This window comes from Dermacentor andersoni, chromosome 2 (assembly GCF_023375885.2).
Source record: "Dermacentor andersoni chromosome 2, qqDerAnde1_hic_scaffold, whole genome shotgun sequence".
NCBI lineage: Eukaryota > Metazoa > Arthropoda > Arachnida > Ixodida > Ixodidae > Dermacentor > Dermacentor andersoni.
The window spans coordinates 25,667,079-25,681,527 of NC_092815.1; the positions used below are offsets into that span (position 1 = coordinate 25,667,079).

General features: G+C 44.1%; 1 protein-coding gene across 2 annotated transcripts in view; it reads right to left on the reverse strand.

The window, feature by feature from the left end:
* LOC126542573 (motile sperm domain-containing protein 2-like) overlaps window positions 1-14,449 on the reverse strand; it is a 57,430-nt gene that overhangs the window by 27,862 nt on the left and 15,119 nt on the right. For both annotated transcript variants that reach the window (XM_050189713.3, XM_050189714.3), the window contains exons 2-6: window positions 10,977-11,123; window positions 8,057-8,143; window positions 6,563-6,717; window positions 3,447-3,507; window positions 2,490-2,528 (exon numbers count right to left, since the gene is read on the reverse strand). In XM_050189713.3, the coding sequence (XP_050045670.1) occupies window positions 2,490-2,528; window positions 3,447-3,507; window positions 6,563-6,717; window positions 8,057-8,143; window positions 10,977-11,123 (489 nt within the window). The remainder of the gene's footprint in view (window positions 1-2,489; window positions 2,529-3,446; window positions 3,508-6,562; window positions 6,718-8,056; window positions 8,144-10,976; window positions 11,124-14,449) is intronic.

A 14,449-nucleotide genomic window follows, 5' to 3' on the forward strand; every position in this document is an offset into this window, starting at 1 on the left:
AGGGATTATTGGTATAGGAAAAAGCAGGCGCACACAAAACATGGACACTAGAAGTTCGCAGCGAGACTGACTGCAGTGCGGCGGCTGCTCACAAGTGTCGGGGTCATCGTGGTCTCTTCTTTGACTTCGCATGCTGGAAATGACTACAACTATACATGCAATGTATGGTGGCGCAAACAATTGGAAATGATGTTTTCCACGATGGTCTGCTCACGGTTTTATCAGTTAAGAGTATATGCCAAAAGTGCATCACTTAATTAATTCTGGTACTTTGCATACCATAATCACGATATGATATTGAGGCACGGTTGAGTGATTGAAGCACGCCGTAGTTGTAGACTCCGGATTAATTTTCACCACAGTGCGCCACTTTTATCCACGTCGATTGCACAGGTACGTATAACCTTAACCTAACTTAATCTGAAACAGCCTATTAACGCCGTCCAAGCCATCTACTACTCGCGCCTGCGCTGCGGTCTGAAGGCATTTTTTTTTTATGAAGGCCTGCAGGTACTGTAGTTAAAATTGAATTCTGGGGTTTTGTGTGCCCAAAACCCACGATATAATATAGAAGCACGCCGTAAAGTGGGGGGGGGGGGGGGGAACTCTGTATCAATGTCGACTACCAGAGGTTCTTTAACTTCCACCCAGTGCCCGGTACATTTCTCCCCTATCGAAATGTGGCCGCCGTGGCCGGGAATCACGTGCTGAGGTACTGACTACCAGCTATCATCATGTGATCTACTAAAAAAAAATGATAGAGGTCTACTACGAACCCACATTGTCGTGTATGCAAGATGTTCAATCCGGTTGGCAGTGCTAAATAATTTGTACCTGGATTCAGGAGCCCTTACGAATGGTACGGTGGCTCACCAAGAGGAAGGATTCCCGTTTGCTTCTTTTAAAGAACAATGTGATCGTAGTCTTTGCAGTGACAGTCTTTAGTAGCCAACACTTTCGCGAGTCCTACTTTCGGTTACCCCCGGCATGCGCTAAGGTTGCTTGCTATCGTTTGCTGCCTAGGTTTTCTGAACGCTGAACGTTATTTGGCTGCAAACTATAACGGAAGCTGCAGTAAAAGGGTTCGCTTCGTTTTAACCACTTTGAGTTCTCCAACATAGGCGAAAAATCAGAGTCTACCGGCTTTCTTACTTTTCTAAACTCACAAATATACGGCTGGCGGGAGGTTGAGCCCACGAGCTTCTATTCAGCAGCGGTTCTACAGCCGGTAGGCCACAGCCTGTGAGTCTTCCTGAAATGTTCATGATGCGCGTAACGTCAAACTAAAGCGCTCAGTCACACGCTGCGCTTTCGAGTTGCACATTTCGTGAAATCAAAATTATATTGTGGGATCTGACGTCCCTAAACTGGCACAGTTGGTTACGAGGAACGTCGAGACGGAGGGCTCCGAATTATTTTTGGAATACCTGAGGTTCTTTAACGCGCACCCGAAGCATTGTATACACGAGTATTTTTCGCATTCTGCCCCCGTAGGAACGCAGCCACTGCGGCCAGCAGTCGCACCCGCGACCTCGTGCTCAACAGTAGAACGTCAGAGCCACTGCGCGTCCGCAACGGGTGCGCTTTGAAAGAGCACCGGCGTAATTAAAGCGTTCGGCTGTGCAGAACTAAGCGACACCTGGCACGGGGAAATGTCGGGTCCAGTCATGTATATACGTATAACACAGTTTAACGAAGAAAAAAGAGCGAGTTCTAAGCCATTGATTTAAGATGAAGCTTTAGCTAGGATGCTCCCATCTAAATACATGTAAAAGGAGAATTCGTTTTTCTCGGCAATCACTGCACCAAATTTAACATGGTTTGTTGCATTTAAAAGAAAATTTTTAAATTTAGCAACTGTTGGTTTCAAATTTTTTATTTAGGTCGTCAATTTTTCATAAAAAATTGGCAAACATCTAAAATTTTCGATTTTTCAAGTTTACAACACTCAAGTTTACAACTCTGTAACTCAGTAACGAAAGCTGATTATACAATTCCGTGAATTGCATCTAATAGTACATCTAAAGCGGACAAATTTTATATGTTACATATGAGCGTCAACTAATTTAGTAATATGTAAATATAGCTTTTGCAGAACCCTTGTAACCAACGTAACAAATTCACTCAAGATATAAAATGATACATCGAATTTGTCCGCTTTCGATTATCTAATGGATTCCGTTTACAGAACCGAGATATGTTTTTTATGCAGAGGTTTGAATCTGTAAACTTCGTGCTTCTATTTTTTTCAAGCTTTCGAATTTTTGAAGATCTTTATAACAAAATTCAGGACCTAAATAGAAATTCCGCGACCAACAGTCACTAGAATTTAACTTTCTCTCTCAAATGCAACAAATTTAATTAATATTGGTCCAGGGGTTATCTCAGAAAAGCGTTTTTGGGTTTTACATGTATTTGAATAGGCCGCGTCGGAGTTGGGCCCGAGCTACAGCTTCCTCTTAAGTTGTAACAGTAAGTAAAACACTCACTGTTGAATAGCCAAGGCATGTCGTACACCATGATGTAACCTGCAAATAGAGAGTGTCGGAAAAGAAAATGTAATTCATGAACAAGCAGACAAGAGCGGGTGACATTCCCGTAGCGGTACTCGGTGACTACGCCTTCGGGGCACCTGTCGAAGAACGTAGACCTGATTAACAACTTGCCATACTCTCTTTTCCTTCCGTCCTGCTCACATAGCCCTTGCCGTGAATATCTCCCGCTTACTCCTTTCATATATGTGTCTCCTTCCGTATTTACACTTGTCAATTTTTTCTCTCCCGTTGTGTAGAAGCGACAGTTCTCCTTTTCTGTAGCGTACTGCGAAACTGCCGCCACTAAACATTAAGCTTACCAAGCTGGCCAGCCTGAGCGGTGTTTTTTTGGCAAATGTTCTGGTGGCAAGCGTGCATACTGAATTAAGGCTTTCTAACGTAGAATACCGCTCTTGCTGTACGTTCCAGGATCTCATTTGTACAATATCGCTTAGCCTGAATCTGTTAATTAAGCGGTGGTAGTAGCCATTTGGGGGATCCGCGCTGCCTGTCACTTTTAAAAGGAACATTAACACTCCAGCGCATTATCTGGATGACCATACAGCTAACTCAGCCCAAAAAATAGTTCTAAGTTTACTGATTACATGCTTTTTGATATGATGAAAAGCACAATGCATTCTTGCTTTCACTGAACTTTCCTGCAAGATATCTCGCCATCGCGTACCACATTTATAACATCCCACATCTTTTTCTACATGCTATTGCTGGCTATCATCGCTCCGTGATGTAAGGACGAAAGCAAAAAACGACGTAATTGTTAAGCCACACATGACCTTGGTCTTCGTGTCCCCCGCAAATTTGTGCTGCCGCCATTTAATGACTTACACACTTTACGGTTATCGCTGCGATGCCACACTTGTAATGACCGTAGTGTTGAAGCAACACGCTTACCTAGGGCCCATGGGTAGTACTCCTTGAACAGACTGATCAGGAACCCAATCAGTTCCATGTCCTGAAAAAGCATGTTGCACCATTGGAAACACTAAAATTATAATAGTCCTTTCAAAACGTGCTTAAAAGTCAGTATTGGCTTCTTCAAAAAGAAAAATGTGATTAGTGGGTGAAAAGCTCCATATCGCCGTGAGAGATGCCGCAGAGGGGTTTCGAATAACTCTGATCTCTTCATGCTTTTTATCCTGCTCCCGTATGTAACTCGAAGAGCGTCTTCGAATTTCACCCTCATCAAAAAGGCAGCAGCCACGGCGTTCTCAGCAGCAGAACACAGACACACAGCCAACGCGGCGGGTAACAAGAAAATGCATGCATATGCACACGCGAATATGTGCTAGAGAGGAATGTGTTAGCTGCGCTACGTAAGCCCATATGGCATGAGCGCGCACTTACATTAATCATCCGCAACTATCACAATTTGTTAACAGGGGCTGGAAGAACCGAGCAGCATGGTTCGCTCATTTATTTCTCGTCCTTGCATTTCATTATTATCCGCCTTGTTTGAGGGATCTGAATTTCTTTCGGCAGCATGAAGTTCCTAAGTGAAGCACTATACAGAACGAGACTGTATCAGCCTAAAGAAGTAGGTTACGCCGGAGCATTCTCGATAACCATGTTAAATAACAAATTTCTAATTAATTTTTACGGCAGAGAGCTTATGGAATACGATTCCTAGTTATCGTGCCTGCGCTGTGCGTTTTGCAAAAGCATCGAGCTTCCGAGCGGAGCTGGTTTGGGTTGATGGTAAACCGGGTTACATCGCGCCGCCGAAGTTCCTTGGTCAGTCCATCTTTCGCTTTCGTTCATGCGCCGGAACCTTCGCGCTATAAATGTGATCAGCCTTCTCAGTAAAACTTGGCCGCCGAATATGTTACCGAGACGTACTACATCGATAAAAGCGAGGACTCGCATGTAGCGCTCCACAGTCGTGCTGACCTTATCTTGCCACCCTTCGTGCTACGCACTATACGCCAGTGGGCGCACGAGAAATAGAAACTGATTCGGGGCCCACTTCCTGCAGCCACTTCCTGCATCCGCCTCCCGCAGGTAAGCGTCAGGTTGGTGCACGTTACATTTGCGGATAAGGGGCGAGCACCTTGAATAAGTATCGCGTCTATTTCGGGGAGTTGCGATTGTTTTTGCCTGGACCCCCAAAGTCCCATCCGCGTATCTTATAGCTTTGTCGCTTTCTCGCCTGTTGAGCGAACAGTGACTATGCGTTCAACCCGTGTCGTCGTACAAAAAAAAAAAAAGAAAGGCGATTTCACTCTTGATGTTTACGGGCATAGCTTTGTACATAAAGGAAATTGGAAGTTGTGGTCTTCGCTCCCTTCCCGCTTCAAGAAGAATGAAAAAAGAAATTGCTGAGCTCAGCGCATTACACTTTCGGAATACGTTCGTCTTCGAAATTGGAAGGACAAGCGACTGGAGTACCCTGCCCCAATATTAATACTATAGTTCCGCTTCGCGTGGAGGCGAATAATATTTTCAACAAGGTTACTTTGACGGCAGCGGGACAGTAACGTCCAAAACAAAGAAAAACAACCTGGGATAAAGCATTGACTAATGCTATTTAGAGTTGAGCTGTCGCGTACCAGCGCGATTCGCCTAATTTATGCCTTTTGTTGCCGTTCTTTCTTTTTCGCTTTCTTTACGCACCTTCTTTTATAGCACAGCCACATCTAACAAACAAAGAAATATGTCTAGATGAATAGAAGAGAGAGAAGCTAATCGACAAGATTAAAGCGAGCCGAGCTAAATCATCAGCCCGTTGCAGCTAACAAAAGTGACAGCTTCTATAATACCTTCAAGCACAGACAGCGAAACACGTGGTCTGCCCGTTAATCCAGGTATACTTGAAGATATGAAGCAATGGTGACAAGCTAAGCACTTGCTACTGCCATCCAAGGAGCAATGAATTAATACTTTTATTTCGTGCTCGCACAAGTCCTTTTTTGTATTTCCTTTCGCGTATGTGCAAGTTCCGTCATGTTGCCATGCACCCACATTTGTGGTTCATCAAGCGGTTTCAGTGATACTTCAGTTAGCCGCCAGAAGCGGGATCATGGCAGTTGGAAATGCCACAGTCTTGTTTTTTCTTTGAGAAATGGGAGGAATGTTTCTTTGGCGCCGGCTATTCTAAGCTCCTCACTCAGGCAAGAAAAAAGAAAGAGAATAAGCAAGAAGAAAGCATCATCAACCGCTGCACACACGAACGCCAAGCTGTTTCCCAACATATACAAGATTATTTTTTCATAGAATTTCGCACAGAGAATTCATTTTAGGGAAGAAGCCTCTCCATCAAGGCAGTTATAATAAATTTCTGGAATTACAGACACGAACATCTCCTATGATGCAGGAAGGTTCATGAATTTACACACTCATTTACAACACTGCGTCATATATGGATCTATTCTACAACTGATTCCGAAATCTAAAGTCTCATAAAATATTGACGTATTTTACCCTGTTTCCTCGTCAATTAACTGTTCTTTAATACCTTGAAAGAGAACGGTTGTAGAAATTAACAGCTACATGAGGCCCCACAAATTTGTTGCAAACAACAAATCTGCTGACATGTTAGGTCGACATACGGTCTGCGAAGACTGTTCGAAGCCAAAAATGAGAAGTTTATATAAATCTACACTTTAAGAAAAGCTTGCACCCATTGCTGCTTATCTTCTTCCCCAACAATAATCGGCATCTACGGTGCGTGCCTTCCTTTTGTTTAAGGCTTAAGCGCCCTATACTTCCAACTCACGAATGGCATGAGCTTTGTCAGCGTGACAAAGCATTCTTGGCAGGAAAGTAGCGAGCGCAGAGTTTTCAAGAAAAGAAATGCAAGGAAGACCGATGGCGATTTTTATTTGGGCTTTGGGGACAACGATATGCCCCACAAGCTGCCAATGTTCTACCTATTATCCTCATGTTGGATGAATGGATCTAATGGCTGCATGTGCAGGCGCCAACGTCCAGGTCTTTTTCTAGCATTCTTGGTATTAAAATTCATGATTTTTGTGATAATAGCATCGAGGATCGAGCAGTGGTGGGCGCACCATGTTTCCGTATCCGGACTCTCCGAGGTCCAGGATGAAGCTGAGTCGCACGTGGTCGAGCTCGTAGAGCAGCTTCTCTACCCAGAAGACCAGAAAGCGCCGGTGCTGTATTGCCTGACGCTCGTCCTTTCGGTGCAGCTTCACCCGGTGGTAGACTGCGGCACAGACGCGCGCGTCGCAAACAACGCAGGTCACGACAAGTGACTGAGGCTAGGCACAAACGCATTAAACTGTCTCCGCATTGCCGTCATCGTCACACGTGATTGCGAGAACATTTCGCAAAGGTCAACCTAATAAAATGTACGCACTGTCGGGACGTAGCAGTATACTTTGCTACTAAGTGACACAATGGTAACAAGACTATTTTTTACACTTTCCACCAAACAAGGCAATAATATACCAACTAGCTTTGCCGTGAAACAGCAGCTAACAATGTCGCTATCGCCGCCAAACGCCGCGTATGCGTAACGGCAATAGTGAGAAAGTAATACTGTAGGTCAGACTAAAGTATCCTCAAGTATAAGGCAGAGCTGCACAAGACACGAAACGCAGAAGACAAACCATCATGCCTTGCCTTTCTACGGCCTGCCTTATTCGATGCAATATCATCTAAGTGCAATATATCTCCAGCTTCAAAAGCGTGACGTCAAGGCTCCGCCTATTGTGTTCCTTTCCTCCATGTCACCTTCATATACTGAAGTTGTCCGACGTGCATTCGACGACAAATTCTACATCTTGCGCTGTCTTGGCGTGCACAGAGAAGAGAAGTCAGTTCCGTTCGGAGCCTTCTTGCTAGGGCACGAAAAAAGTGCCGTCTACGAACGCCCGACTTTAATCCCTGCATTGTTGTTGTTTTTTTAAGGAGCGCTGCCTTACGGCATAGTCAAAAAGTACTATAAAAGAAGACTTAAATATGAATAAAGCCCTGCATCGCGTATTTATACAAGTAAACATTAGCTGTCCTATCCAAACAACTGGTAGCAATACATCGAGAAGAGCGTCAGCTGAAGGCAAACATCTAAAGACCCGCAAGTCATTCCAAATGCAATCCTTAGCCGATGCTGAAGTCTTCACAAACACAAATGGCAGATTTTTTTTTATTTATTTAGTACACGCTGGAGCCCACAACAGTATCTAAGCAGGACGGGCACATAATAGTAAGAATATCACCATAATGAATGCACATGAATGGACAGGCACCTTACAAAAAAACAAAATAAGCTATTATCAATACGTTAGAACGGTAGAATTAGCTATGTAAATACATAAGGATATTACATACGGATCGTTATAACCATTGTTATAGTGCTTATGAGCAGATGTAAAAATGGGGCTCGCCCACTCGTGCTGCTCAATTCTCCCAGTCGAAGCATTGTTCCAGAGCCTTCCCCTTTTGGACCGATGTTTATATAATCGGATTCTGTACTCTGTAAACGCCCCCAGGAATGTATCGTCGTATCGACAGAGCAATATATGTAAGTACATAATACGTACTTAATTGGCTCCCGTACTTGTCTTGGCCAAGGGGGAACATGGCGCCGAAGTCAAAGTAGACAGGAGGTAGGGTCGCCTCCGTGATGTCTAATTGAAAAAGAAACCATAACGTGACGAGATTAGAACCTGTGCAAGCAGGGGATGGGTACGGCTGACGTAGGATACAGGTGATTAGGACAAACTTTGCTGCCCTCTGGAGTTATTTTTTTATATGTAGAAACATGGAAAGGTAGAAACAGTAGAAAAAGGCGTTTTCATGTTGGAAAACCTAACTGCCCATAACAGGGCGCTTTTGAAGACCGCTAAAGACTGGGCAAGTGCCAATAGATTCAGTTTCGCTTGGCACCGTCGCGGAAAAGTGCTTGTAAGGAAAAAAGAAGGCAGTCATGAGCACGCGATCACCTGTGCCGCCGACCTTGCAGAACTGAAATCATAAAACATGTTTGATGGATAATTGTCTTCTACTGCCATGTCTTTCACAGGCTTGTTACCTCCATCAGATTTTGTTAATTATATTGGAAATTGTCATAGTCGGGCGACTAAATGTTTTCACCTATACTGCCAGTCTGCTAGAAATAAAGATGAACTAGATTATTATTTTTTTTTTTTGAAAGCCTCAGATTTCAGTTCGATTTCATAATGCTCTTTGAGACGTGGTATGACCAACACTCTACCCCATGGTGCCTTCCGAGCTATCAGTGTTTTACTAGGTCCAGAACCACTTCGCGTGGAGGTGGTGCTAGCATGCTTGTGCAAGGTAATCTTTCAGTAAATTGCATTGATGAATTTTGGCTCTTGACGGAAGACTGTGAAGTCTTATCTGTGCTGCACGCACGAACTATTTTCTCTGTATTGTACCGTCCACCCAATGGGAATGTCGAGCGATTCTTGTCGTTTATGGAGAAATTATTTTCATATGCACATTATCTACAATGTACAGTTGTTTTCGGTGGCGATTTCAACATTGACGTGTTGACTAATACCTCAGCGAGTCGTGACTTTTTGCTTTTGTTGCAGGCATATGGCTTTCATAATACTATCTCGACTCCAACCAGGCTCACAGTTAACACATCTGCCTGTATTGACTTTTTTTTTACAAACTTTCCCCAAGCTGACGTAAAAGCCGGTGCTTTCACGTATAGATTAAGCGACCACATGCCCATCTTCCTAAGTCTCATCCGTAATAATAAAAGAGAAAACAAATGTAACTTCACTTATCAACCAATTACAATGGACCAGCTTGCACAGTTCCGAAATGAAATATGGCTGATTAACTGGGGGGGGGGGGATGTTTTTGCTGCGGATAATGCAGATTCTGTCTATGAAACATTCTTGTACACTTTTCGGGCTTGCTACAAAAAGCATTTCCCACTTCGTACCAAACCGCCGCGCTCTTCAAAAATCCGCAAACCCTGGATCACGACAGAATTGGTGAGTAAAATCAAGGTTAAAATAAAATTATATAACAAGTTCATTAAAACCCGGAATCCACATGACCTGCAGGTATTTAAATCAGTTGGGAACCAATTACCAACGAGCTGCGCCGCGCTAAAGACCGCTATCATCTCGAGTACTTTCAATCCTGCTGGAATGACAGCCGGAAACTGTGGAAGCACCGATGCTGCCGGATTCGATGCCTCACTTTGTGTTGAACGAGAAGAAAGGAGAAAGGAAACCGAGGCCCCGATTATTAAGTCCTATCACAAGAAGCCAACAAAGACACCAAGGACAGCATAGGGGAAATTACATGTACTTATTAATTGCAATAAAAAATGCTAAATTAATGGAAATGAAAGTGGATAAAGAAACGACTGGCCGCAAGTGGGGCACGAACCCACGCCTTTGCATTACACCATGCGATGCTCTTACCAAATAACTAGTTGCCTACGATAAAAATGGTTCCACATCCATCTGTCAAGGCCGTGAGGTGTGTCACTGGCTAATGCTCCCACGCTTAGTTCTAGTAGATAAACATAAGTACCCCAGAAAGTGAATGGGAAAACGGCGCCGCGGTAGCTCAATTGGTAAGAGCCTCGCATGCGTAACGCTAAGACGTGGGTTCGTGCCCCACCTGCGGCCAGCTGTTTCTTCATCCACCTTCATTTACAATAATTTATCATTTCTTTGATTCAATCAATAAGTACATGTAATTTCCCTTGTGCAGCCCTTGGTGTCGTTTGTTGGCTCCATATGTTGGCTTCTTATGATATATATATGTATAAAGAATTCTGTTGTGACACTCCATTTCGTGCCTGTGATGCATCGCAGGTCATTCAACGTAAGTACATTTGACAAGCTCATCAATGTTGGATATAAGAGCTCCCGAGGTTAGTGTTGGGTCACGATATTCCAAAGAAGCGATGCGTTCATACAACAGGCACTGAAGTTATTTATATCTGAGTTAAAGAAATATATCTGGTCAAAAATTATCCGTCGACTATCACTACGGCGGTCCCCAGTCCATGAATTGCTTCGGCACATTAAACCCCATAATTGAACTCAGCCTAACTTAATAAAATTTTGGCCACATCTAGTAGAACCAAAGGCGCCTAATTTGCTTGCCCCAGCTTAACTTGATCATGTGAGTATATGTCGGTCTTAGAATACGTTCCCGCTGCCTACTACGTGTGCGCCCCGCTTGTGTAATCAAACGTGAGGACAGCTGGGCAAGTTGGAGTGGCGACATGACGAAAGCGCGCGAACGAAAAACACGAAGGGAGGCAAACCTGTCTTGCTGTTTCTTCCCTTTGTGTTTGCATAATCAACAACGCTTAGCGAACGCACTTAACGCCGCTGCATCACGTGTCGAATGCGACTTATTTCTGATACAACGCAAGGAACAAGCAGCTCAACTATACTGTCTGATCAGGAGGCCTTCGTGCAAAACGCTTAAGGAAGTTGGGAGCCGCCATAAACTCACCGTTGACCTCGAACTTCTTGCGCCAGATGAGAGCGTTCTTCGTCATCTCGAAAGCGGCATCCAGGTTGAGCTTCTTCTGGCGGATGAACCGGCGGCACAGCTCGTCGCAGTCGGCAATCTTTTGTACGTCCGCTGGATGAAACTGGTCTGAGTCCGTTCGTTTTGTACACATGAAAGAAAGCGGGGAAAGAAGCAGACAGCTCGTGAGGATCCCCACTGCGCTGGCTGACCATACAAGCATCTTGCGCTAAAGATTCGTCAATTACTTTCAATGTGAAAGCAACTTAGTTGTGAAGTGCTGATAATGATCACCTGAAACTCGAAACTTAATGAGCAATGCCGTCAAGTGCACTTAGGATGTCAAAGTTTTCAAGCAGCTCGACGAATCATGGTGCCAGTGTCTAGTCATCTCTAAGCTTGTGTGAAACTGTTCGACAAGAACCCTAATTGTTAAAGCTCTTTCTATCATATCCTCTTCTTCCCTTAAGAGATCGCTAGGCAGAAAAGCGGAAACGCGCAATTCCACATAAAAAAGTTTCATTTCACAGAAGTATGCCAGTCCGAGCAACTAGTTGGCACAGCAATGACAGCGAGCCTGTATAAAATAATTCTCGAGCTCTTCAGAATCCCTGGAGGCCTGTTTTGCCACTGCCCAATATCTACCGAAGACTTGGCAAACACCTTAACTATATGTGGTGCAATTCCTTTACAATAACCGTGCCTTTTTTATAAGCTTCTCTATATCAGAACTTTCCGCAAAGACTTGCTTTGTGACTTGAAATGATTAAAGAAAAGAGAGAGACAAAGGGTACGGCACGAACGTATGTAAGAATAGAGTTTATTAAAATGTTATCTACAATGTTATGGTTATGAGGTCAGAGTGGTGCACATTCGCGTTCAGGTTCTTCACAACGCTATTGGTCGTTTGGTCGCTTTGGTATTTCGTGTGTAGTATTTCGGGGTTCGGCATCGCGTCGTTTTTACGCGATCTCAGCAAAGTGCGTGCAGTCCTTGGGGCTTCCCGACGTTCTCGTTATGTGGGTGCCTGATGCCGCGATAAATATTTATTACACATTGCATTACAACTTCTGGTTAAATATTATTCTATAACTTGATAATTAAGTTTGAGCGTAATTATCAAGAATTATAAGAATTCTTGCTTCACCACTTGACTGGACTTAACATTGTCTCTTCTACGTTTTTCGATGTTACGGCTGCCACCAGTTGTTATGAGGACGGGGTTTTGGCGACCATGAACAGCGTCTGCTTGGAGCTCGAGCCAGATTGGCCATCGGAGAGGGCAGGGAAAACGAGGTAAGGAAAAAAGGCATATAACCGAAGGTTAACACATCGTTACGGGCGAGCGGTGCGCTCCAAGACAAAAAGTACAGAAACGTTCGGCGTGCGTGCTCCGGCACGCAAGGGCAGAGAGGATCGGTCCGTGGCGTCTCGCTGGCCTTCTTATGCCCTACACCATCCGAGGAACCGAATTGTATCTTGGTTCCTAGTGGAGGGCCTTGTCAGCACACTGGTCAGTTCACACAGAGGTATACGGAGAAAGACCACTCTCTGGCAATCCACACAGAGAAATATACGGAGAAAACCCACTGGCTGGTGTAGAGGCGGGGAGCGTGGGTAACGTCGGGTCAACACACTGGTCAACGCACACACGGGAATTCGGAGAGAAACAGCTCACTGCAGGCGCAGAGGGGGTAAACGTAAGACAAAGGAGAGTAGGATTTGCGCATGCTCATAATCTCGTTGCACACACCCGACGGACAGGTCTTTTCATATTGACGAACGTGACGATTAGGCACGTCGAGTCTGAGGCGCTTGGCATCCGTTCCATTCGTCGCCGCACACAGTGAACCCTAACACCAAGCATCTAAATTTGGTGAGTATGCTTTGAGTTTGATAGTGTTTTGAGAGTTGCGCTTGCCTAAGAAACACTCGCGCTAGTGAAGTTAAAAACAATACTTTGCATATGTAGTGCAGCACACGTGCTCGCCGAACTGGGCATTGGTGCTGCGTGCCTCGAGGATATTGTTGCTGGTGAGGAAGGGGTTATCCGACTGCCATGCTGTGTTGTTGATTGTTCGCGTAGAGTAGCGCAAGTATATTGTACTATACGCTTCTTCTTTTTGAGTTGTGTTACACTGCGCCACCACGTGAGCTCGCTCCCGTTTCGTCACTTTACGTACCACTGTGCGCAGCTCGAAGCATGCAACCCTCATTTATTTTATTTGTCATTCATTTCATGAGAGGGAACATCATGAGAACTTGCCAGTACTCACTCAGACACACTTTTGGAATATGCTCGTAATTTCGATAACGGAATTGGTATTCCATCTGTAAATACCTAGCAGCTCTGCTTCCTGCTCTTGAAAAATTGTGGCTTATGCTGCGTTGAGCTGGTCATAGTTTTCGCCTTCCTGCAGAAATTACATTCGCGAATGCAGTTGTTTAGCCTCGAATATGCCTGGTCGAGTTGGTGGAAATAATGATAAAGCCGTCGAAAGGTTTTGTACCTGAAGCGAACTTGAATTTTTTTTCCTCTTGTCAGAAATGCCAACTTAACTGCATCACTCGGAAGTAAACTAGGTCCCTCACTGTCGCTTAACCAGGAATTCATTTTAACAATGTTTATCAGCAAAGTGGTCAGTGCATTCTTCACAGCATCATATGTCTGTTTTTGATCAAGGAAGCATAGTGTCTCTAATACGCATTATTATCTTGGAACGGTTTTGCTACACAAGAGCTGAAATTTTACGATATTTGATCCTATTTAGCAAAGGCAGTGTCTTCTCCCGGCAGCCGGGAGAATTTCTGAAACGAATTTCTCATGGCACTCGCCTCCTACTGGCTCTTGGATGGTTAGGTTAGGTTAGGGCACATCTACAGGCAGTCTTTCCCGGCAGTTTGTCACATCTGTGTCTGTCGTTTCTCTCTAGCTAGTCTACGTCTTTCTCGCGCAGTTCTTTAAGATGGAGCCACACCAACTCCCCCAGCTTTCAGTCATGATGAGTTTTGAGGTATAGTATGGTATAGGTTTATTTACCAGGTTCAACTGGGGGTTTTCTGGCAAAAAGCTACATGAGCAGCTTGACTATGTCCAGAAAACCCCTACAAGCAGTAGCACATGAGTTGTACAGAAATCAGACACACACAATAGTTACAGTCAATAAAGAGAAAACATTCACCAGTTATACATAAAGAGTGTAATCTTTGCACAAAAAATTAAACAATAAAATCGGAAATAGAAACGCTCAAATGGTCATACATATGTTCAGAATTAAATAATAGGAATAATCAAGCAAAACATAAAGGAGACATCAAATCACATCTCAACAATATATTTCCGCAGCTCAACTTTGGTATATCCTATATATATTGTGTGTTTAACGGGTTTAGAACATGGGGCAGGTTGTAGGACAACATTTGTAATTTATAATTAGTGCGAAAACGTAGTATAT